At 38.3% G+C, this 26,713-nt stretch overlaps 1 protein-coding gene across 3 annotated transcripts in view; it reads right to left on the bottom strand.

The window, feature by feature from the left end:
• Positions 1 to 26,713, bottom strand: part of FBN2 (fibrillin 2) — a 163,080-nt gene that overhangs the window by 94,886 nt on the left and 41,481 nt on the right. For 2 of the 3 annotated variants that reach the window (XM_048931325.1, XM_048931327.1), the window contains exons 7-14: positions 19,304 to 19,429; positions 14,102 to 14,227; positions 9,605 to 9,757; positions 8,619 to 8,855; positions 7,784 to 7,921; positions 1,763 to 1,882; positions 1,102 to 1,227; positions 349 to 471 (exon numbers count right to left, since the gene is read on the bottom strand). In XM_048931325.1, coding sequence (XP_048787282.1) covers positions 349 to 471; positions 1,102 to 1,227; positions 1,763 to 1,882; positions 7,784 to 7,921; positions 8,619 to 8,855; positions 9,605 to 9,757; positions 14,102 to 14,227; positions 19,304 to 19,429 — 1,149 coding nt within the window. The remainder of the gene's footprint in view (positions 1 to 348; positions 472 to 1,101; positions 1,228 to 1,762; positions 1,883 to 7,783; positions 7,922 to 8,618; positions 8,856 to 9,604; positions 9,758 to 14,101; positions 14,228 to 19,303; positions 19,430 to 26,713) is intronic. The other variant, XM_048931326.1, reaches the window with a different exon arrangement.

Here is a 26,713-nt window from a genome sequence, read left to right as displayed (position 1 = left end):
ATTTTAAACTTCCTGTATTCTACTAATTCTACCATTTCATAAAAGGTTTGCATATTTTGCTGCATTTGAAATGATTCCAAGATGTTTCAACCTAATTTATCATCTGTTGCAGTACTTTGTAATAGTGCTAAATAATTCAGTTATTTCAAAAGAAAATTTAAGAATGTAAATTAAAGAACTATTTTCAGGAAGCGTAAGACATCCTCAGTAACAAATTAGTAAGGTACTAGTATGATATCAAATCAATCTGATGAGATTGCCATTTTTGCACGAATGAAAATGCAGGAAATAATAATAAATGCTGTTTTAGTCAAAACTCTCTCACTGTTATTCCACAGTTGTACATACCAGTACAGTACCGCCCATTTGGAGACAGAACAAATCCTGGTTTGCAGATGCATTTAAAACTCCCATCCTCATTTATGCACATCCCATTTAAACACATGTTTGTAGTTGTACATTCATCATGGTCTGCAAAGCATTGCAAAGAGAATTGTTTATACCTCTTCACCTCCAAAATATGACACAGTGTGAATAAGCAGTCATAAGAGATGTGACAGACTCCTTCACTTTAAGATTACATTTCTCTTTTAACTGATGAAACATCTGAAGTTTTCAATCTACAGACAAAGCAGCAGATGTGTACACCATTATAATCAGTTGTTTTGTGTGTTTCAGCAGACTGTGCATGGAATAACAATGCACAGTCTTTATTATGTGAAAGCTTCAATCACCTGTTCTAATTAAAAGCTTGCTGCAAACTGCTTTTTATCTTGGAAGATTTTTTGATGCAGAACAGCTAATATAAAAACAGTGATTTCTTCATCAATGCTGATATACGAAGTGCTTACTGTGAAGCTTTAGGCAAAAATGCTATTGCTGGCACTGAACTACCCGTGTCTCCTGAGATGTAGCTTTGAGAACAAAAATGACATCAACTGTTATTTGAAAGCACACTGTTTCATACAATGTCTATTTGATCACAGAGGATTAAGTTCACATCAGGTCATGTCTTATTTCACAAAAGGTAAAGAGCACTATGAAGTACAATTTCTACAATCACCAGACCAGTGCATGCCATATATGAAGACGAGTTCTTACCCACACAGTTTTTTCCATCTGTAGTCAATTCAAATCCAGCATTGCAAATACACTGAAAACTTCCATCAGTGTTTACACATCGGCCATTTTTACAAAGGACACCATTCTGGATGCACTCATCTATATCTGAGGGGGAGGGGAAAAAAAAAAAACAAAAAGGGAAAAGGTACCATAAAATAAAAATGCATATAGTGACGATAATTGCATTGAAAAATGCAGGGATGTTGCTTAAATATTACTTTGAAAAAAATAATAAATAGTTAAGAATTCGCTCTCTTTCCATTGGAGATACAAAAAAATAGTATCTTGCAAACTTGTACAATAAACTTATGGCAGTGGTGCTCAACAATTACAAATTGAAAGCACCTCTAAAAACCTGTCCAAACATTCATCTGCTTCCATACATAAATACACACTTGCACAATAATAGTCCATTTCCTAATTTTTTGTAGAATTCTTGTTTAGAATGGACTGGTCAAATACTAGGTATTCCAGCATAATGGAATAACATCATCAGCGAAATGGCAGCCCAGAACAAGGATTCTAACTAACACAAAGTCTATTGGAATTTACTGAAATAGCACTAGCAACTACATTGAACATAATCTGACAGGAGACAGAACATCTGCAATATCAGTAGACATGAAGCCAATTTTCTTACCAATGCAAGCTTGCTTGGTAGGAGTTCTCTGGAAACCCGCATGGCACTTGCAGTAATATGAACCAGGTGTGTTGACACAATCTCCATTAGAGCATGGGTTGGACGTGCACTCATCAACATCTGTTGGCAGCACAGGGGAACATCAGTCAAAACACCATGTACACATCTTATTTTTCAAGCCTATAAGCTTCTAAGTGAAAAAGACAGCAAACTGTCAAATCTTGAAACTTAAAACTTGTTCATGATACAAAATCATGACTTTCCTAAGAACACACAGTTCTCACAGCAAACTAGCCTGATATTTTCAAGAAACAGTGTCACTGCATCACAGTATCTGACAGTTGCCAGGTTAAAGCAACCCTTTAGTCAGCAGAGTCTCTTTTAACTGAATAACAACTTGTTCTTTAGAACATAACCAGCACTAATCAAAGAAGGCACTTAAAAAGCATGTTTTTACATTTCAGTAGTGCTGCTTTTACCCTACTTATTCTCTAGAATGCACCTTATTTTCCTCTTCAAAAGCTTTCAGTTTTTTGGAGCAACTGGTAATATAACCAGAAATACACTTCAACCAGTTTAAATTTTAGGTAACCGATCAGAAATTACTCCCATCTCACACAGGGCTCTGAAAACTTATTGCCTTTCAAGAACCCTTCTCAGGTTTGATTCCCAATGGCTTTCTATGAACCAATTGTGACTCTAGACTGAGAAAGTTATTCCTAGCTCCAAAACCACATTGTCTGTTCCTCATTATGGTTTCTGAAGTCCTCCACAAGCTCCCACCTTTATCAGTTCTAGTTTTAAAACTTAAATCATTATATCTTGAAAATAATAGCACTGAATTAGAGATTAAACTCACAAAAAGTATTGTTTTCCAACACAGGCCATTCTACGACTCTATGATTTTCACTTACTGTTAAATAAATGCATACTTCTTTAAAGTGCTGTAACATGAATAGCTAGATTATACATGTGCCAATTAATATAAACAACATCACACACTTCATAGGATTTAATGTGTATACAGTTAAAACCAGTGGCATCAATATACAACTCAATAAGATCTAGGACTACCAAATCAATGATTTTGTGAGCTGGCTTACAATATTCCTGGTGCTTAGATATAACCAGATTGTTTTGGGTAAACAGTTAAGTAAACGGAGGTAAAACAAATGGAAGAATCAAATACCTTCTTTTACACATATTTAGCCTATTCCTTTTTGCATAGCCATCACTCCAGTAAAACCACAAGAATGAAGCAAAGTAAAGAAAAGAGAAATTCAGAATGTTAAATACAATTTAGAAGACAAAACATATCAGCTTTTTACATTGCAAAAAAAATATGTCTGTGTAGTTATAGCAGCTTCCTCCCCTCAGGCTTCTCCACAGTGCCTGTTTGTTGGGATGCTTCTCGTCTTCAGTAGACATATTTCCCCAGTGCTCAGCCAGTTTGGGAACAAAGGAGATCTGAGCATGACTCTATCAGAGCAAAGTTCTCAGCTACCAAAAAGATGTCAAAGTCTAAATCATATTTTCACATTAACATCTTGCCAAACACTGTAATTCAAATGAATTTACTGTATATTTATGTTGCTTTAGGATAGGGGAGGACAGAGGAAACTTACAAATAATAGATAAGGCACTCTTCTATACTGTTTAGTTTTCCTACAGAGATTAGCATTTATGGCATATTATAAGCCAATTAGCTTAATCTGTTAAAGAAATGTTCATGTTATAAGTGGATCTCACTGTAAATTAATTTATAAATTCTACAGCAAGAATGCAATGCTCCTCTTTGAAATAGCTGACATAAGCTTTGAAAATCCCTGAGAAGCCTTGTGCGTGAGATGATTTTCCCATAAAACATTCATTTTAAGTTCCTCTTATTTTTATAAGCTGTTGGTAAAAAAGGGAAATAGCAAATATATGTTAATATAAAGAAGTTGTTGGCTTTGAGTTTGCATTGCAAACATGCATATTCAAGCATTGTAAACAGGAAGCAGATGAGACAGATATTTAGCCCATTTCATTCTATCCCCCTGCACACCTCTTTTCAGTGACAAATATTTCTTTTTCATCACTTACATCACAATTATATGCATTTCTCAGGGTTTCACCTGTAACACTTGTCAGAAGAGACAAAATGGAACTTCCAAAACTCACTTAAGACTTACTATGATGAGTGTGAAGATCCATTATAAAATTTAAAACACAGAAGTCTAGTTGTCTGGTAATACAAATCGCAACAGACCACAGCTATTTGATTACTGCCACTTTCAATGTACTTACAGTTTTATATAGGGTTTTTATCAACAAAATTAATTAAATGTAGCAGTATTACAAACATGTACCAATTTGAAAAAATGACTTTTAGTGTGAGATCACTTAGCACTGCTATTGGTCCTTAAGATTCATCAGGTAACATTCCATCATGAGAGATGCATAATGCAAGTTTAAGTCAAAGTGCAGTATGTAACTTCCAGTACTTAAAGAGATCCTATCAGCACACAGCAAGTTGATTTTTCACATGGTCTCATAGTGATAGGAGAAGAGGGGAAGGAACCTTCCTAAAGGAAGGTTGATTTAAGTTAACCATTAGAAGGAAATTAATTACTCAGAGGGCAGTGAGGCCCTGGCACAGCTGCCCAGAGAAGCTGTGGTGCCCCTTCCCTGTAGGCATCTGTAGGTCAGGTTGGCTGGGGCCCTGGGCAGCTGAGCTGGTGGGGGGCAGCCCTGCCCACAGCAGGGGCTGGGTGGGCTTTAAGGACCCTTTCAGCCCAAGCCATTCTATGATGTGATGCGATATGATTATGTTTTGATTTGTCAGAATACCTTTGAAATAATGATTTTCTTTTCTTTAAACAAAAATGTTTAATAACTTCTGGCTTCTTAATTTACTGTATGGGGAGTAGGCAGCCAGAGAGAGCAGCACAGAAGCAGAGATCATTTATATACCATTAACCCTACTTTACTTAGTGAAATTCAAATGTTATCAATACCCCAAGTCGTGTTATTTCAGTACGAGAAAAGTACTTAATTTAGACTGAAGCAACCCTCTAATATGAGTTAATATATATCAATACACACATGCAGTTAATTTCTTGTCTAAAGTTCCAAGACAACTTTATGTGATTCACAGCAACTAATATTCACAGACCAGCACTTCAATGTGGCACTTAATACACTCTTACTACTTCTTTGTAATGCCATTAGAAAGTAACAGTGAAACAAAGCTGTGTTATCGAGATAAATATTCATAAAGTTCACCATCTCATACAAGGTCTCCCAAATATAAGCAGCTCCTTAAAGTACAAGCCACTGAAAAGTCAAAATAATTAGTAATGATTAGTTCAGATTATTTAAGTATGCCAGCTTTCAGGAGATACTTAGAGCCTTCCAAAATAGTTTCCCAAGAGTCAAGGCTCACCACAGTCTGGAGATAACTGATTACAGTGACACAAAATTAATTGCTGTCAACAAATGGCAAGAATTCTAAACACAATGGAAACAAAGTATATCCAGGCAAAGCAGACTTACACCGACATTCCTATTCCTCAACTACAATGCACTTATACTTCCTGTGGCCCAAGAATGTAGCAAGAGAATAAATCCCTATTATTTCTCAGCCAGATAAGCGTTCTATAAAACTTTTGCCAAAGAGAAAAAAGCTGATAAAAGTTGGGTTTGCTATATATATCACAGATGACAATTTAGAAGATGAACCTTAACACTCTCCAAGCACACAAAAAAACTGAGAGAAAGGTACTAAACTACTTTCCTTAGTCCAGCATCTCCGTGTCTTCTTGCACTGGGAGACTTCAAAATGCATATTTCTCCATTTTAGAGATGAGGATGTGGTGTGGGACCACATGAAAGAACTTGCACAAGGTCCAAGCAGAAGACATCAGTTGCCTTTCCTTTGTCCACCAATGCCATCAGTCCATCACAGAAAGCTACCAGACTACCAGGCACAGTCTGCCCTTAGTGAAGCCATGCTGGCCGTCTCAGATCACCTGCTGATCCCTCATGTGCCCTGACAAATGTTCTGGAAGGCACATCTCTTCTAACCAATGTACTTGTATAATCCCTTCTTATGCTCCTTGCCAAGTTCAGTTCTGTGCCTGCCCCATCTTCCCCTGCCTCTAGTAGAGCCCCAGCACCATCTTTTTTGTTTCCTAATTTCAACCCACAAGCTCTCTCAGTCTGTTCGTGGCTGTTTCTCAGAGGACAGAGGGCAACTCCTCCAAGCCCTCTTGCTGGGCCTATCCCTTTTAGAAAGTTTGTAGCCCTCAATTGTAGTATTCCAGTTGTGAAATTTGTCCCTCCATGATTCTGTGGTAGCAACTAGGTCACAGTTTTCTAACTGCACCACAGTTTCCACCTCCTTCCGCATATTTCCCATGCTGCATGCACTTGTGTACAACCACTTCAGCTGGGATACCAGCAGCATTATTTTCTTGAAGGAAACTCCCAAAATCCTCTGGGACAAATCTGAGTTTACCCTGTTTGTTTCCTCAAGTGACAGTGTTCCCTGGCTCTTCCTTTGCCACTCAGCAGCACAACTCTTTTCCCTCTCAAATCCAGTTTATAGCCCTGCTGCTGAGCCTAGTCAGCTTGCTGACAGTGTACTACTGCCTCTCCTGTTCAGTTATGTTCTGTGTGATGTCAACATGCCTGATCTACCAAGGATGCATCCAAGATCTTAGCATTCACAACCTTTAGTGTGGTAACATCCATGTAGCCACATATTCACATTCCACTCTCTTTCTTCTGCTCAGGTCCCAGTTTCCAACTAGGATGATTAAGAAGAGCACTTCCTGTGTTCCTGATCCCTTCAACATCCTCCCAGGGGACATATCAAATTGGCGTGGGAAAGGAAAACAGTGACATCAGTAACAAACAGGGGCATCCAGTGTAAACTACTATTCAACTCTTGTCCCATTTCACTTCTCCAGAAGGCAGCATGCCAAGCCAGAAAAGTCCTGGTACTCAGTTTGCAATTCAGGAGGAAAGGAAAACATGCAATTCAGAGCAGCAATAATTCCCAGCTTTTAGTTGATGGCCTTGGATTACAACATTATTTTAATGACTCTAGTAACTACAATTTTTTGTGATTCTCTGATTCTGCATTTTCACCTTATCTAGGAGACACTAGAAAGTAATTCGAAAAGCACAGCTTCTGTAACGAAATTCTACAATATGTACATAGAACGCCTATATATGTGTGTGTATATATATATACATATATATGTATGTACACTTTTAATACTTAAAAACCTTACTTTTCATTCACAGATTTCAAATCTCTTAATAAAAAGAATCAGTAAGTTAATTCAATCAAGAGAGCCACAGCTTTCTACTTAGGACCTTAGGATTCTTTCTATGTAGTATATTGTATGCTAAATTTACTTTTTTTTTTCCATACAACTTTCTCATAAAAACATTTCGCAGAGTAAGAATGATGTCTGCAATAATTGAACAGAAGCACAAAATTTAGAATTTAGTGCTTATTTATAGGAAGTTAGTATTTAATATAATTAATTTAATATTTAATATTTCTACATTAAATGTAAACAAAAACAAAAGTTAACTAATCCATTCAATTACTGATTTAGTGTCTTTAAAAGCAAGAATTCTGATCCTAGTTGCCTTGAATGTCATTCAACATTAATTCTACAAATAAAACAGAGCTATGAGAGCATTATGAAAGTGTAAATGAGAACTTGCTGAATGTAAAGAAAACAATGTACTATATCCACCAAGTAGACCAATACTCAATAACCATATTTTTGAGTCAAGATTTTCTTTTAGGAAGCATACCTGCTTCCTCTCATGAAGATTATAAATTATTCTGTGTAAGTAATGTCACAGTCCCTGCACTCCCTTTCACAAGAGCAATATTATTCACATAATGACATTTGTGGTACAAAGATAGAATGCATTTTTCTTGAGCAAAAAAAGAAAGCTAAAAAATGTTAGTGTTTTAAAAGACAATAACAGATTTAAGAAATTTTTACTTACCAATACAATCACCGTTTGCATCCTGCTTATACCCCATATTGCACTCACAACGGTAACTAGAGATGGTTGGTATACAACGTCCATTTAAACAAAGGTTTGGATGATGCTTACAGATGTCTATTGTCTGATTGAGTATTGCTAATATGAAAAAAAAAACAAACAGCAGAACACAAGTCAAATATTTGTATTTTCAAGTACAAGTAAACTTTACATATATGAGACTTCACTTTGGGCTTTCAGTCAAGGAAGTGTTCTTGCAGAATGGGTGAGTTCTATGTTTGGGAAAACAATGAAAGAGAATAATTTATTTTAAGTGCTAAGTATTTTGGAAGTACTTTGGAATTTATTAGTGCTGACAAAGATGGATCAGCAGGCACCAGCACAACTGGAAAATCCAAATCTTCATGGTGAATTGGGAAGCCAACATGTGAGCTGTATATGACTAGATAAACTGGCATAGAGTTAATAGATAAATCAATGTAAAGCTCTTACCACCAGGAGACTGTGATAAACACAAAACTTAGTCATGATAAGTCATGTGGTAAGTGAAAACAACTTGTAAACACAAACCCAAAAGATGGCTATAGGCTGAAGGACTCTCTAAGTGAAGCGAAGAAAACAAATCCATACATTTGAACTCCTGTCGGAAAAAGGAATCCCTAGCCCTCTAATATGTGATTTGAAGTCTCCTGTATGTGGCTGAATGCAAAGGCATGCTAAAAACATGCGTAAAGAACACAATGCCATTTTCAGAATAAAAACAAAGCAGAAGAACAGGAAAAAAAATTGAAAGAATCAAAAAAGATTAGAAAGTAATAACAACACAAATACTTACTTAGCCCTGTTATTATTGGGCCATTCCCAGTGGGGGTCTGACCACCCGTTCCTACTCCTGCTCCACCTACACCTGGGGAGAAACCATTATTTCCAGGGATGGGAATGAATCCTGCTCCTCCTGGGCTGTAGCCATTGCCATTGCCACCTGGAAGGAATCCGTTTCCTCCAGTTCCACCACCACCTCTGGAGCCACCTCCAGCAGGCACACCATCCACACAAAGCCTGCGGTGTTCATCTATTGAAGAGGAACACAAAAAGAGGCGTAAAGTAAATGAGTTCTTCTAAGTCAGCTTATTAGGAAGATACAGATCTTTGCGCGCTGCAGCAACCTCATTGTCTTTACTATTATGTGTTCCCTCTCCCATTTCTAATCTCAAGGGAATTCCACAGTTGTGACAGGTGTTATTTGAAGGAGGTCACTAAGAATAATAAAATGAAATATCTTAATTTACAACCGTACGTTTAAACCGTTTTGTTGATGTTTCCAACAACACTAACTCCCTGATACCTCAGAGATTTTGATACAGATAAACTGGAAACACATTTCATGAGGGATGTGGAATATTGTTCTGTGAGTATAGAGTTGAAAGAATAAATGAAATACTGATGCATTCCTAGTTCAAAGTAACATGAAATTTTATGAAAAGAGAGAGCAGCTGTTCCTTTAAATCGAAATGAACTATGGACCCTCAGAGTCATTTCCTCTTTGAGCTTGACCACAAAATCTTCCCCATTTCCCGAGAACTATTTCCAATGTCAACAAAAGGACGTTAAAGAAACTAGTCCCAAACAATAAAGGACCAGAAAAAAATTGCTCACAGATGGAAATATCATTATTAAAAACACAAGAATGAGTAATAATCTAAATCTCTTTCTTTTTAGCCTACATTTTAAAGTAGTTTAAAATGATCTCCAGCTAAAGTAGAAGGGACAGCAAGGAGAAAACAAAACAAAACAACAAAAAAACCCCACCAGACCACTCACCAGATCCTCTAACAGGACACATCTCTGGAACAGATCCAATGGCCCAGCACCGGCCAGACTCACAGCAGCACTGCCTTTTGGTGAATCTACCAGGAAGTTCCTGGGCACAGCGGCCATTCACTAGGTTGGAGAAACATGTACTTGTCCTCTGATCTGGAAGCCAATTTAAAAAAAACAAAAAAACAAAAAATAGTAACGTGAACTCTCAAAGCTACTTTCCCTTATTCAATTCATATAAGCACTAAAATGTTTGAAATGTTGTATCTAAAAACAAAGCAAAACATCCAATAAGTATCTGAGATGATCAGTACCAATCCATTCTATATTTAATTTACTTCATGTTCTTTTAGTTTGAGTGATACTAGAATTGCATTAATCTAACATCTAGTTGTCAAACTCATCTTTCCTTCCGGTAATGACAAGTACTCAATTTCTTTCAGAAATTATTTTGTGGAAAGGACTAGGTACACTTTTTATATTAGCATCGTCAACACTCAGTACAGAAGTTTTGGGAAAGAACAGAAATCCTATGGGTATTACACACAATTATTTCAGACTTTGTTAGGTGAGTTTTTAGAAGAAAGCAAATAGCACGTTCTTCAGATTCAGATCCCAGCCGAGATCCCAATGTATACAGGACATAAGGACCTCAATAATTACTCATTCTCCTTTACCAGTCCTTCCCTTTTCTTGGTTTCAATAGGGCAAGCAACAACAGGCACAGACTTAAACACAGCAGGTTTTGTCTGAACATCAGAAAACATGCTTTAACTATGTGGGGGAGAGAGCCCTGGAAAAAGCTGCCCAAGGGCTGTGGGGTCTCCTCCATAGTGATACTCCGAAGTCACCTGGCCAAAGGATCAGGCACCCTGTTCTGGGTGCCCTTGTTGGGTCTGGGATTGGATTGCATGGACTCAGAGGTCCCTGACAATTTCAATCATTCCGTGACTGTTACTGTAGTCCCAACCACATCTATCCTTATTCACTACAGGTATTACCTACTGAACAGCATCACTGATATACAGCTTGTAAAAGAACAAGGCTAAGCCAATAATAAAATTTGAAAAAAGAGACTATCAGCAACTAAATATTTTATATCACAGCCTGCTCTGCTACTCAACAATCAAAAAAGAAAAGTGTATATAAAAGTGGAAGAAAAGTGTATATTTCAATGCAGTCACAGTAAAATGATTAGGACATTTATATGCAATTGTTACTCAAATGACTTGAAGAAAATCATGTTACTTGCTGGACTATGACAAACTTCTACTAATTTACTGCAAGGAAAAATACTTAGTTGATCAATTTATTACCTCTGCTCATAATACAGCTTCAATATAACAAAGAATGGCTATAGCAGGTTCCCAGAAATAGTCACTGGAAAATAATAAACTCATTCTATTTTAACGTATTCATTTCAAAAAGCTGCTAACTTTGAAACACTATGAGAATCAAGTAGGTATAAAAAGCAGATATATACAAGGACTGAAAACTAGCATTGGTTTTATTTAAACAAGCAAAACCAGGAGATTTCTTTTTGCAAAACTCCTACCAAGTGTAGCCTCGTGCGAACATCATCATGCTCTTAAAAGCATTGAGTCATTTCACTGAAATTAACAACTTTTGAAGATAAAAAACATGCAAGAAGAACAAAAGTCAGCTATTCATTTTCATTGAAGTATTTTCCAACAATTAACATAAGCAGTAAAACAAAACAGTATGCATGAGGCAGATCACTGTTCCGTTCTAGTCTGTCCTTGTGAGGCTCCATCTGGTGTACTGCAACCAGGCCCCCAGCAAAGGAAGGATGTTGAAGGAGGCCCTGTGAAGAAGTAGGCGGTATGATAACCAGAGGGCTGGAGCACCTCTCCTGCAAAGACAGGCTGGAAGAACTGGTCTTTTCTCTGGCCTGGAAAAAAGAAGGCAGTGAGGGAGACCTCAATGCAGCCTTACAGTACTTGAGGGGAGATTATAAACAGAAGTGGATTTTTTACAAGGTCTGACAGTAAAGAGATAAGGAGAAATGGCTTTAAACTAAAAGAAGAGAGATGTAAGCTAGATTTTAGAAGGAAATTCTTTACATAAAATAAAGAAAACAGTTGCTAAGGTCAAAAACATAAATCTTAATTATAAGCATTTTTGAAGTGACAGGCCCTCACTCAAAAGCTATGTTTAAGAATCATTTTGAACATTTAGTTGAACATCAGGAGATTTCATTCATCTTTTAAAAAGAAAAGGCCAAAATATTTCATAGACTCTGGAGTGTAAAGCAAAGAACCCAATGCTACAAAATACGGCAGAAGGTTTGGGTGAGGAGAGGCATCAAAGATTTCTCCTTACAGCACACTAAAGAACTGTTCGCTCACACATTTTTAATCATAAAGCATTACACTGCTCTGATCTCAAAAGTTGACAAAGATGCTGCAGTGCTCAACGTGGCTGCCCAACAGCAGGAGCTGGGCCTGCACTAAGGAGGGCCTGCACTAGCTTCTTCAAAGCAGCAGCCATCCCACCTCCCAGAAAAAGACCCGCAGTTCCCCTGCACTATCAGCAAGATTCCTCCACTCCAGCTGCCTTCCCTTAGGTTGCAGTTGGGGCAATAATAGTTACCTCAGTATCTATTAGTATCTTAGGTGCCTGAAAGCATCAAAGTGGCTAACAGTTTCAGGGCCTCATTCAAGTCACGCTCTCAGTGTATAAACAGTACATCTAAGATCCTAAAGTCTGTTCAAGCTAACATGGGACATGGCTGATACCAAGGATACCAAGCAACACAAATAGACACTAGATACAACTCTGAAAAGCCCAGTGTGACAAAAATTAAGACAACATAACAACTGTGACATCAGAATATCTATGAAATTATTTTTTCTTATGTGTAGATACATCTGAATGAATAAATGTCATCCAGTCTTCTCTTAAAAATCTAACATTCACACAGCATTTTCAGTGTTAGTATGAGATTTAATGACCGCTTCAAGTGTCCAACTACTAATCAGAGAGTATAAAACAATTACTGTGTATACTTGGTAACTAAGCTAAGGATTTGTTACGACACATGCTCCTGCTTGCATGAATTAAAGTTCCAATTTATAGTTATAGAAATAACTCTAAGCACTTTTATTTCCCTTTGATCATTTTCAATCAAGATTAGTTTCAACTGAAACTATGTATACGTTAAAGGTCGACTAAATGCACAACTGTATTTTCAGTATTTCCGCATGAGAAATACTCATATAAATATGTCTTTTATGTCTTATTTCTTTCAAGGACACATCCTCTATCATTTACTGTCATACTCTGAATGCTGAATAGGATAAAAACTTAATTAAGTTGGAAGGATGTAGTATAAATTATAATAACTAAGTACATTCTGACATTTTTGTTAAAAGCAAGTATTTATCTTAAACTGGTGAAAATGAAGTAATTTGTATTAATGATTACATTCCTCACTTTTCTTTTGAGCACTAATTTATCCAGAACTCTGACAGTACAGGAACTTCCAGACAAATGTTCACTTATTTAAAGGAAGAAGTTTGACACAAGAGCCTGCCTTAACAGATTATGATATGCACTCTGTGTACAACTGGTTTTGGAAGCTTATTTTAAAAACCGGATTGTAAAAATACGCCAAAATCCATCAAAATTTTGATCACCTTGGAAATCATAGGATCTTAGTACTCCTGAGACGAGGCACGATATATTCAAAGCCTGGCATTCCTCAGATGAGCCTTGATATAAAAACTGACTATATCATGCAAAAAATTATTCATGTGAAATCCCTTGCAGGTCTTGTGTTGCTGCTGGCTTACTCCCCTATCTGTAATTCAGAACTCCCTTTGGAATTACCATCCCTTTCTCAATGTGAAGACAAACTGCTCTGAGATATCCCAAATAAGAACACCCACATGAGACCTAGAAAATACAACATTATTGTATATGTATTTTTCATTAATTCACCAGTATAGTTTATACCATATATTCGACACGTGCAGCTGTATAAAAGAAACCTAGTAAGAAGATCCACAAAGTGCATTGCCACCTGAGAAAATAAGCATACATCTTTCTTATAAATATTGAAGCAGATTTTTAAAATAAATTGCTTTGTAAAGGCTGCAGTCTAATGAAAGTTAGTATTTGGCTTGCTAGCCAAATTAGTGACAACTCAGCACATTCTATTTAATGCCTTACGCTGGTCCTAGACCAGCGTAAAGTCTTAGCTAAAGTCCTAGACCCAAACCCAGATCCCTGGCAGGAGTTCCCTGTCTACAGTGACATAGAGTAATCAAGAATATTGATAATGATTGCTGCTGTGGCAATCATCAGAGGAGGATAACATTATGCAATTTAAGTTGTCGGAAAAGAGCAATGCTAGTGAGTAAGGACATCAAGGTCCTGGGGAAAATGCTAGATGGCTGGGATAGAAGTTCTCCTGCTGTCTATCAATTGCCTCAATAATCTTAAGAGTTCTTCAAGTCTACAGGATGGAACACCTACCGATACAGCGGGAGCCATCTGTAGATGAGACATATCCCCGGGGGCAGAGGCAGAAATAACTTCCCACTGTGTTAGAACATTCACCACCTTCACAGACTCCTGGGATGATGCTGCATTCATTAATATCTATCCAAAAAGGAAAATAGATAGGATAATGAGCAAAACACTTCCAATTATTGTTTTAAAAAGAGGGAGGATAGCCTTTCTGAAATTGTAATTTAGCTCGGATTTAATAACATACTGCAAGTGCTTATAAACTGCTGTGAAGGAAGTATGCACAAGTCATTTCGTTTGTCATCTAATGCAGGCTTTCCTTCTATGTTCAAAGTGCACACGATGTCAAGCCTCAGAGTGCAGGAGAGGCAGAACATAGACTTCCCCTGAATGACACATACTGACTGTCATCTCAATGTGGCACCTACAACACAGTGCCGAAGAATACAACCTCCTTCTGAGTTGAATGAAGGATAACGCCGAGCATGACAGCTCCGAGCTTCTGTGACCACAAAGGTATTGTTCATCAAATCTTATAGCTTTCTGGCTTCCTTCTAAAACTTCAGGTGAAAGAAAGAATTTTGGCCATGATCTTCAGAAGTATAAATCAAATGTCGCGTTTTCACATTTTCTTCAAGTATTTTTAATCCACAAAAACATTTATATTAACCAAAAGCAGTGGTGTCACCCTCCTTTTCACTGGTGTCACTGAAAAAATTCGCAGCTATATGGAAACTGAGATGGCATCAAGCTGACGAATTAACTACTGCAAATAGTGAGGAACTGTACAGCACTGAAAGCCAGGACTGAGAGCATGAAGCAGTGTCCCAGCACAAACTAAAATGAAGAGCTGAAGCAACAAGGAGCAATGGGAGGCATCTATCTGACTGCACTGATGAAGAAGTGAAACACAGCAGAGCAGGCTGGGATGAAAGAAATACAATTAAGGAAAGCAGCGTAAGAATAAAAACTGTCATAATCATTTACACAAATGAACCACTGTAAGTAACCACTTCATTCCAAAACTGTGACAAAATCTTAAGATATTTGCATATACTACAGTCTAAGTAGAGAGATTCATCTTGTCTTTAACTGTCAGCAAGGATGAAGTGTGGCTGATGTTTAAAAAGAAGAAGCAAACATGGGAGAGCAAAACCAATCTTCTTGGGATGAGCTACATTTTCATGCTGGAATTATAAGATGGCACAGGTTTTTCATGGCTTCATACCAAAGACAGTCCTAAGTAAAAGATTGTGGCTTAACTCGTTAGAAAAGATACGGATGTCGTCCCTTTTACACTGGGAAATAAGCTAATTGGCGTAATAAATCAGACTGTTGAACCCAGCTGTCTCATGTAAAATAATGTCAGAGAAGAATCAGAAAAAGCATATAGCAGAAATTATGTTGTGGTTACACTGAGTCTTCACATTCCTAGCAGTAAAGTCTTGGGACTTCATACAGACTGTTGCACTTTTATACAGACAATCATTTCCTCAACCCTGTCACTCTAGGAATTGCTTAGAGATTAATGAGTACCTGAGAAACAAACTTTATCTAGTGTTATTTTTATAGAAGGCTTTTATGTGTGCTTGTACTTCCCCTCCCTTTACATGCTCCACACTGAGAACTAAAAGAAAATAAAGTGTGCCAAAAGGATTTAGCATACATAGGGTCTTTATTATTAGAAAGGTAACTCCCCAGAGTCCACACATAAAGAACTCCCTATAGATATGAATCTGCAGGGTACACTCAAGAAATGCAAGGAAAATTAACTTTTGCACAAACACACTAAGAATGTGAGAACTGTTCTTTGTAGAGTAAACATGAATGAAGCACCCTGCTCATCCCTTCAATCATGTCTTTTTGGAAGTGACTGTAGAAAAGACAACTTAGAGTACAGGCAACATCTCTACAAACTACCTTACTCTACACATACAAGCCTCCTAAGACCCCTTTATGTATCTTTTACATGATGGAAACTGAAGTAAAAATTCTCTCTTTAACAAGGCTATTTAAGCATTTTGAAGGATGTTACAAGCTTAAATTTTACTTTAAAATAGCCATGAGACAATAACAGCTATTCCCCACATTCCAGAAAACTGTTCAAGCTTGTACAAAAGTACAAGTAATTTCTGCTAAATCAAAACTCTTTCAAGAAATAATATTTTCCCTCAAGACTTCATAGTTAACCAATGTAGAGAGTCCAGAATTTGAAATGATGGTGTAAGTCAAAAGCAAATAAGTTGCCAGGAAATCTCTGAAACCTTGTATTACTTTACTGTATTGAAGACAATGTATATAATGTTGTGAACTGCTTACCATACAGCTTAGTCTAATGAAAGGGAACAATGTGTACAAGTCAAAACAGAACCAGAATTGGCTGGGTGCCTTGTTGGGATCTTTCATGCAAACGTCTTTCACAACTTGTAAGTCTTCTAAAGCATAATACTGCCTTCTGTATATGCACATAGAAACTAAAACATCACATCAGACAGGCAACAAAAAGGACAAAAGGAGGACTGTGCAGGAACAGTTTACTTCTGGAAAGTGACACATTTCTGATGGCAGAGTCATTCAATAATCATGCAAGAAGACTCTCTTATTTTATAATCACTTGAAGCACATCTTCAACCTCAAGGAAATATGACAAGGGCTGCTCTGACAGTAATGCCACCATTTCTATTATGTTGGCCCATGACGTCAGATGCAGGAAGGTTCAACCACTACTGCCATACCACCATGTGCCTCTAAAACTGTGGGCCAAAATAATAAAACAGGAGGCAGCCCTCATACAAACAAGTAGAAATCCACCTTTTAAACCAGCAAGCACAACCAAAAGCTTAATTTCTCCCCTATGCACCTTGAACCTTTCCATAAATTGTCTAATAATACAAGAAACCTCACTGACAACAGCCTGTCAAAAATTATAAATCACTAATATAGATGAGCTTATAAATAGAAGTAGTAATACTGACCCCCAAAGAGGATTAACTTCAAAGACCATATTTTACCAAATAGTCTAAGATATCTAGTTTCTTTTATACATGTGAGGGCTTACATGCCCTCATAGGACAACTTCATAGGAGTTGTTCTAGTATACTTCAGAAATTTTTTAAATCCTATTTAGTGATGTAGAATTGTCATTAACTTCTGAGAGGTCAGTGTCAGTAAATTATAATCTACAACTCCAATAAATTTTATATAGTGAATATATGCCTCCCTAATGATCTTTTAAGAAAACATATAAATGTGGGATTATTGGGACTCGCATGTTACACTTTTTTTTATTTACCACAGTTTTACAACATCTTCAGCATTGACTTAAAAACATCACTACTCCAAAGAGGAGCATTTGTCGGGTTGCATTACTTCAGCGCCTGTGTTGATAGACTTTTTCTCACATTTTGATATGCAAGAGCTTTTAAAGACTCTCTGATCTGAGAAAGTGGAGACAAAAGACAACACAAAGCAGCTAATGGCACTAGCAAAGAGCTTCTTCTGCTTAAAAACAGGAAACAATTCCTCAAAGACAGTGGTTCTTCCCAATTTTCAATTCATATAAGAATGCTAGCCACCATGCTCTGCTTCCTCATTTATAATTCACCAGAAATGCTTCAGTTAGGCATGTTATGGGGGTAATGGCGAGGGATACAAACCACAAAAATGCCAGCTGCTTCCCCTGCTGCTGTTAACACAATACAGAAATAAAAGGGAAATTACACATTTTAAGAGTGGGTGACACAGATTCAAGCAATTCTAACAGCAGCTTTTTTACAGCACCTCAGTAAAGCTCTTGGTATTCCCATACTTCCAACATGGCTCAGACGGAGCTCCTTTCACTGTGAACCTTTTTGCTTCCTGCAGAGCACTAAGTCTCTGTGCACTCCCCGATACCTATCACACACTCTTGCATACACCTAAGTATACATATATATATATATATATATGCACAGACGCATGCACAAGCTGCTTTTATTTCTCCTCAAACATGGCAAGAAAAGCCTTCAGAGCTTCATTTCTAAGGCTGCAGCTTTATGTATCACCAACTGCTTCTCGTGGGACTTTGAGAAGACACACAGAGGCTTCCCTAAAAACAGCACAGGATGGGAATATCAGTGCGCATAGAGCAGAAATTCAAACTGGCCAACATCAAGAACAAAATGACTGAAAGGTGAGATAAGGACAGAATCAGAGAAAAATATCTGTAGATATTTATTTTATCTGCTCCTCAGTATTACCTGCAATAACACCAGCTGCAACCTTTTCACATAAAAAAACAAGCTTTTCACACTGAATACATTACTTAATGTCTCTGTGAATTCTGTAGTGCAGGAAAAAAAAAAAGAGAAAAATGTGACTTCAGACATAAGCTACAAACCACGTGTATGTAACAGAACAGGAGCATAATGAAACAAAGCAGCATACTTGAATTGCTGCCCAAGCACAAACCAACACCTTGAAAAAGCAGTCTGTTTATCACTGTAACATAAATATGATGATATATTTACCTATTTGGTTGGAGTCATTTGGAGATCAATGACTAAAGTTTAAGATTACTAATTTCTTCCAGTAAATTCTTCATCAAACACAAAAATACTCAACAGTTTTCTATTACCTTATTTTATACTACACAGAATATCTACTTTCAATTGAATCAGTATGTTTACTGAGTAAAAATGGCCTGTAATCATTAAACTATGTTTATTAAATATGGTCCATTTGATTTTTCTCCTGCAAATAATTTTCTACATCTTTTTTACTTACCTAGGCTCCTCAAAATAAAACATACACAGAAGAAATTTCTTATGCTCCTTACCACATCTGGTTTCCATGCTGTGATCAGTAAGCTGACAATAACTACTTGTATCAAAGTATTCTGGGCAGTTTTGAGAATACAAACAAAATCAAAATAACTCAGCTACTGCAACTTAGTGCTCACAGATTCATTCTTTACCAACACTTGTAAATTTTGAAACAGCATGAACACTGCAGTTACCCAAACGAGCGTGAGAGAAAAAAACATTTAACACAAAATACGAACAGCAGAATAGTAACAGACAATACTGTGACCCAAAAAAAAGATACAAGGCACTGCACCTTTACAGTGTCTGATCTGAATAGGCATATTCAGTACCTCTTCTTCCGTTACCAAGGAGCTCCAATGCTTTATTTAACCATTTTTTAGGTTTGCTGTCTCACACCACTTACCATCACATTTTTGAGTTGCCTCATTCTGCCTGTGACCAGCAGGACACTTGCACTCATAGGAACCTACTGTATTAATGCAGTTTCCTCCTTGGCAGACTCCAGGAATAGCCTGACATTCATCAACATCTACAAAGACAAAAAAGAAAGAATATTTGGCATAAGATTAAAAAAAATAATCATAGAATCATAGAAGGGCCTGAATTGCAACGGCCACGATGATCATCTAGTTTCAACCCCCCTGCTATGTGCAGGGTCGCCAACCAGCAGACCAGGCTGCCCAGAGCCACATCCAGCCTGGCCTTGAATGCCTCCAGGGATGGGGCATCCACAGTCTCCTTGGGCAACCTGTTCCAGTGTGTCACCACCCTCTGAGTGACATCACGGCAGACATCTCTGAAATTACTTTTAATAGTAACCAGAACAAAGCACACTCTATTTCTTCTCACCAGCATCACCATAGGGTAAGGGAAAACAACACTATGATTCTCCATTCCATGCATGTTGGTTTTGATTCCATTAAACTCAAAACTTTCCATGTATAGACTTGACTTACTCTGCTTTTAAGTAACATGCAACTTAGAGTTGGTATCCCATGACCTAAGATTATTCCTTATACTGGTCATTACAAAACACAGATGTTTGTTTTGAAAGGACTCCTATCTGTACACATGGACTACCTCATTGCCCAGTTCAACTAGATGTGATAATTCCTTCTGGACAGAAATCAAACTACTGATGTCAATAGAAAATAGGCGCTATTCAGCCAAGATCTTGTGGACCTTGTTAATTTTCCACTGAGCAAAGTAAAGGCAAATGTCCTTCCCAGGTCACAGAGAAGAGAGCCACGTGGTTTCCATAGGGCCTCACCTGTTCAAGTGCATGCTACCTTCTCAGACGACAACCCAGTTTTTGTTACTCCTGGAGCTGTTTTTAGGTACGTTTGCATTTCGTTTCTTAATCTGTGCTGATTTAGTACAGTACAGTGTCCAAACACAGCAAAGATTATGAATAGATTAAGGACTCCACTGGAGATATTATCTTTGTGGAAGCAATGTGCATGGTGCAATTTCATTTGGACAGAAAGCAAACTTTTCCCATGTGAAATACTTCAACGAATCTGGATGTGATTTATCTATGTCTAGACAGAATGAGAGCTTAATTACTTGATAACACCCATCCCACCCAGCAGTTCCAATCAGAGTGAAACTAATACAGTGTTTGTCTTTTCACTATTGGGCCTCAAAATGCACTCAGGACACATGTTAAGCGTGTGCCTTGTGTCATTTATTAATGCTTACTTAAATTAATCCAACTGTGTCAGTAGATCAGTGATTAAAAATAATCACTGTGTATCTTCTACAGTTTCATAAGTCAAGAATGTCAAGTAATAATAAATTAATGGTAGTAAGAGCAGGAAATGAGTAATTTCCCAAAAGAGAAAAGGCCTTGAATAGAACAACATTTTAAGATTTAGCGATCCCATTTATTTCTTTCAGTATTAATCATATGGTGTTAAAAGAACAAATAAACATCAAGTTCTACTGAGTCCGAGAAGCCAGTCTGAATTATGCTACAAAGCGTAACACTTGTTCATTGATAAAAAGCAAGTGGTCTCATCATGTATGACGAGAAGCTGAAAAATCATTGAATCATAACAGCTATCTTGCCTCTTTATGCTGATCTGAATCTTAATCTTTGAGGGCTTATGCACTAACTATTTTAAATATATTTAACATAAAGACAATGAGTGTACTGTCACTGAAATCTTGTGTGATGATTCGCATGACTGCAGTGTGGACACTGACAGCCACAAGCTGTTCAGAAGCAACAGGCGAGGAAGTAGGGCAGGAAGCGTTGCCCTCTACATCAAGCAAGGAATAGATAAGAGTGTGAAGAGCTGTCACTGAATAATAGCCACAAGCAAGCTGAGAACCTCTGGGTGAGAGTTAGTGAACAAGGCAATAAAGCAAGGCTTATGGTTAGGATCTACTGCAGGCCTGTAGGATCTACAGGATCAAGTAGAGCCTGCTGACGAAGCCTCTCTCCTCCAGTTCTGCAAAGCATTGTGATCTCAGGCTTCTGTTCCTGCTGGGGGACTTCAACCCTGCTGACATCTGCTGGAAAAGTATCAGGGAAAGCCACAGAGCACCCAGGAGGCTCTTGGAATGTATCAAGAATAACTTCCTAGGTCAGATAATTGACTGGAGGGTTGCAGTGCTGGACCTGTTGCCCTTCAGTGCAAATGAACTGACTTGTGACATAAGGACTGGAGACTGTGTGGGCTGTAGTGGCCAAACTCTGGAGAGATATCAGACAGGCAAAGAATATGATTAGGAAGCTTAATTTTAAGAGAGCCAGCTGCCAGCTCTTCAGTGAATTAGTCAACAAAAATCCCTGAAAGTCTGTCCAAAAGGACAATGGAACAGAGCAGAGCTGGAAGACCTTCAAGGAACCTTTCCTTAGGACACAGGAGCACTCCATCCTCAGGCGCTGGAAGTGAGGAAAGAAAGGTAAGAGACCAGTGTGGCTGACTTGAGACCTGCTGGTCAAACTTAAGACTAAGAAAAAAATACAGGCAGTGTAAACAGGGACAGGTACCCTACAAAGATTATAAGGACGATGCTAGGCTGCAGGACCAGGAAGGCAAAGGCACACCTGCAACTGGACTGGACAAGGGGTGCCAAGAGTAATAAATGATTCTATAGGTACATCAACTGGAAAAAAGTCCATGAGGATGTACCTCCCCTAGTGAGCAACACGGGCAAGCTAGTAAAAATGGGCAAGGAGGAGGCTGAATTATTCAGCAACACTTTTGTCTCATTTTTCATCAGCAACTGCTCTTCACACAGCAGTTGAGCAGATGGTTTGGAAGCTGAGAATTGGGGAGTGATGTCCCTCCTGCTCTCAACAAAAGTCAGGTTCATGACCACCTGAAGAACCTGAACATTCGTAAGTCTACTGGATCCCGATGAGATGCATCTGAGTCCTGAGGGAACCAGACTGACATAGATGCCAAATCATTCTCAATGGTATCTGAACAGCCATGGTGGTCAGGTAAAGTCTTGGAAAAAAACGCAACATCACATCCATTTTTAAGAAGGGTAGAAAGGATGACACAGGGAACTGCAGACCTGTTAGTCTCACTTCTGTGCCAGGGAAAATCATGGAGCGGATTCCTCCTGGAATTATTCTAAGGCATGTGGAAGAGAAGAAGATGATGTGGGAAACCAGCATGGCTTCACCAAGAACAGATTCTGCCTGATCAAACTAGCAGCTTTTAGTGATTGTTTAACTGCATTAGCAGACAACAGATGAGCCACTTACGTCATCTGCCTTTGACACTGTCCCCTACAACAATCCTCTCTCCCAAATTGGAAAGATACGGATTTGATGGGCGGACTGTTCAGTGGATGAGGAACTGGTTGCGAGATTGTGCTGAGAGTGCTGTCAATGGCTCAGTGACCAGATGGAGATCAATGATGAGTGATGTCTCCCAGGGGTCAGCCTTTCAGCATCTAAAAGGCAGTCTTTACAGACTCTTTAGCAGAGTCTGTTGTAATAGATCAATGGAAAAGTGGTTTCAAACTAAAAAAGAAAAGGGAGATTTAGATTGGACATAAAGAAGTTTTGTACAATAAAGGTGGTGAGGAACCAGCATAGGTTGCTCAGGGTGGTGGTGGACGCCCCATCCCTGGAGACATTCAAGGTCAGGCTGGATGGTGTACAGAGCAATTTGATCTAGATCTAGCTCTATGTGTCCCTCTTCACTGTAGAGAAGTTGGAGACTAGGTGTGTTTAAGAGTCCCTTCTGATTCAATTCTGTGATTCTATAACTTCACTGTTAGCTTAAAAACTGTAGCTGACGTATACAAGTATACACACTCTAACTAGCTAAAAGGTAACACCTATACACACCCTCCACAAGCAAAGATAATTTTTTGCCTGTAATCTTCTGATGTTAATCAATTAGTATTTTAAAACTGAAAAAAGCCTGAAAGGACAAACCACTTTCTTAAAAGGGCTATTACTTTCTTTATTTTATAAATTGCTTCCTAAACACCACTTGAAGATATCAGCAATTTTTTTTTTTTTTTTTGACAATGCAACAAATTTGAAATCAAGAAAATTTTTATTTACTTCTTATATTTCTGACAAGTCAGGTTAAGCAACACAAGAGTTTCTGCATTATTAATTTATGCTTTACTCATACTTTTAAACCCCAACAATAATAAAGCAATAATTTTTTTGCCATAAATGCAAAATCAGATGAATAAAACTCTTTAGATTCAGTGTATACAGAGGTTCAATATGCTACAGATAAGCAAGAACTTTCCATGTCTTCATAGGTTTGATCATATTTGGCAAATGAAAAATGGTACTTAACTTTTGCAGAGAGTTTTCTCAGTAAATGGCAACTGCCTGCAGGATTCACAGGGTGTAACTGAGAAATGGATTGCTGAAGAATGCAAGGAGGAACAGAAAAAACATCCAACATAGTATGTCTGCCATTACACTAAGGCTGTGTAGCAGTGGCAGTAAGATATTTCAAGTGGAACACTCAGAGTTGTTCTTTCCTGAATTCCTGGGAAAGAGCATCTCTTAACAACTACAATTACCAATTTTTAAGCAGAGGCCAAATTTTAAGCAGAGGCCAAATAGAAACTGCTGGAGAAAAAAAATGCAAAAAACTTTGATCCTTTGGTTTTATCTCTTTAACTTATTTGTCTATAGCAATACTGAAGAAGCAGTACTAACATAATGTTGTATACAAGCACATTACTATTTGAGCACAATTAATCCCATGGAGCATTATTCAGTCAGGAAGACTTCCATAGTAACTTATGTATGAGTAAGATAGAGACAAAATGAATACAAAGGCAGGCTGCTTTACCACCCATCTATTCAAATTCTACTCCAGCAAAAGTGCTACTAGATATACACTAAGATATATGTAACGTGCATATTCTCTACACAGTAGGATCAACTTCAATAGTTTAAACTTATCAGACTGCTAATTAAATGCCTACTGAAATTGTGATCTTTTTCCAGTACTAGGAGTTGGAGTTGCCAGTTCTACTCATTTTGAATTGCTTATACTAAACTCCCACGCTGGCCTAACTGTTCATGTGAGCATTCACTTAAAAAACATCAAACATTCAAACCATGGTGGCTGCTCTTGAAAGCAATGCCTCCTATTTTATTATGTTGACCTGTAACATCAATGGCATGGCAGTAGAGGTTGAACCTTCCCACCAATATCCTATTACATGTTGTTGCTGTGTGACAGATGGAAGCAGAGGTCTGACAGAATGGTGTCTGACATGAATGTGCAGACAGAGCAAAGGTGTGGCACTGAATTCCTCCATGTGGGAAAAATGGCAGTCTCTGACATTCATTGACACATGCTGTATGTTTATGGAGACCAAACAGTGGATGTGAACACAGTGATGGGGTGGATGGTGCGTTTCAGCAGAAGTGAGAGCAATGTGAAAGACCAGCTGCATTCTGTATAGCCACGCAAAGCCATTACAACAAAAAAAAGAAAGAGCGTCTCCGTTAGCTCACCTGCACAAATTGGCAGAATATGAAAAGGGAACTGTGTACTGAGGTGAATGTTGGCTTCAATGTGTTGGAAATGATAGCAGCAATGTTTGAATATCACAAAGTTTGAGCCAGATAGGTCCCAGGATTACTCATACAGGAACAGAAAGAACACCACTCACAAGTTTATCAGGACCTACTGAACTAGTATACTGAAGGTAACAGATTCATGAATCACACCACTGCCTGTCATAAGATGCCACATCATCACTACAAGCTGGAGCCAAAACGGCAGTCTATGGGGTTAGCATATGTGAATTCCTCACCAAAGAAAAACTTCTAGATGTAGCCCTCTTGATGTAAAGTGATGTGCACTGTCCTTTGAGACAGAAAAGAAAGGAGTGATCCTTCTGGATTTCCTAGAATTCAGACAAACCATTGACTCTGACCACACCATCACAATGCTGACTAACCTGGAAGGCTCAACCTTTGAGAATCAGGCCAGAAAAGAAGCAAACCTTTCAGCTGCAATGCAATAACTCCAGGCCCCATACCAGTTTGAAGATTGTGCAGGTTCTGATGAAATAAACAGGAGGCATTACTTTTAGAGCGAGCTATGTAGTTACTGGGTAAGTCTGGTCTAGTATTGTATTGTGACAAACCAGACCAGGCTACACAGGGCCCCATCCAAGCTCCAGCGATGGGACACCCACAGCTTCTTTGGGCAGCCCGCACCAGAGCCTCACTGTCCTCTGAGTAAAGAATTTCCTCCTAACTTCTACGCTAAATCTCCCCTCTTCTAGTTTAAAACCATTCTCCCTTCTCCTATCACTACCACATCATGTAAAAAATTTCCCTCTTGTTATTAAGCTCCCTCTGAGTACTGGAAGGCTACAATGAGGTCTTCCCAGAGTCTTCTCCATACTAAACAAGCCCATCTTCCTCACTCTTTCTCTGTAGGAAAGCTGCTCCGGCCCTCTTGTCACTTTTGTGGCCTCCTCTAGATCTGCTGCAACAGCTCCATATCTTTCTTGCTGGGGGCCCCAGGCCTGCACACAATAGTCCAGACAGACCCTTGCAAGGGCAGGGGACAATCCATTCCCTTATCTGCTGCCACCCCTGTGTAAAGGCAGCCCATGACACAGTCGGCCTTCTGGGCTGCAAGTGCACACTGATGGCTCAAATTCAGCTTATATTTCACTGAATGAGGCACTCTCAGATAGCAGTTATTGTGGTTGGAGTACAGCTGTTTTTTGAATGGCTAGAAATCCACTTTTGCTCTATTTTGACTCTCTTATTCTTCACAGTTTATTTTTGCAATTATACTTTTTACCATTATTGAGGTTTTCATCTATGCATAACTCACAGATATACAGCCCTTTTTCTTCCTATCTTGGATTAAAATTTCTGCTTGCCTTCCTGTGTCAGGCTCTCTTCCAGTTGTCACATATAACTGCAGCAAAAATCTGCAATTTATATCTACAGATTATGAATCCCAACATGGAGTTTGGAAAGTAAGCAATCTCTGTAACAGCAAGTGGTGTGCTCTCTCTCCTCGTCCATTAGTGCAGTATGATATCCAGAAAAGAATGACCAGATGGCAAACATAATGGCAATTACTAAAACTCTGAGCTTGCAAAAGACTGTCTTAACTGTTGGATAAACGAGGTAATGATTTTGTGGAACAAAGAAATCCTTTGTCCTTCTTTTCCCACACAGAAAACCTACCTTTTGATCGTCTCCTTGTGCCTTACCATTATCTAGTAACATCACGCACTAACTCCTGCTGACATAAATACAATGAGATCTTCCTGTACAGTAGTAATATGCCAAAAATGTAACAAAAATGGCTGTTTAAGCTCCCTTTGT

This window comes from Lagopus muta, chromosome Z, assembly GCF_023343835.1.
Source record: "Lagopus muta isolate bLagMut1 chromosome Z, bLagMut1 primary, whole genome shotgun sequence".
Classification (NCBI taxonomy): domain Eukaryota; kingdom Metazoa; phylum Chordata; class Aves; order Galliformes; family Phasianidae; genus Lagopus; species Lagopus muta.
This window is presented reverse-complemented; position numbering and strand designations above follow the sequence as displayed.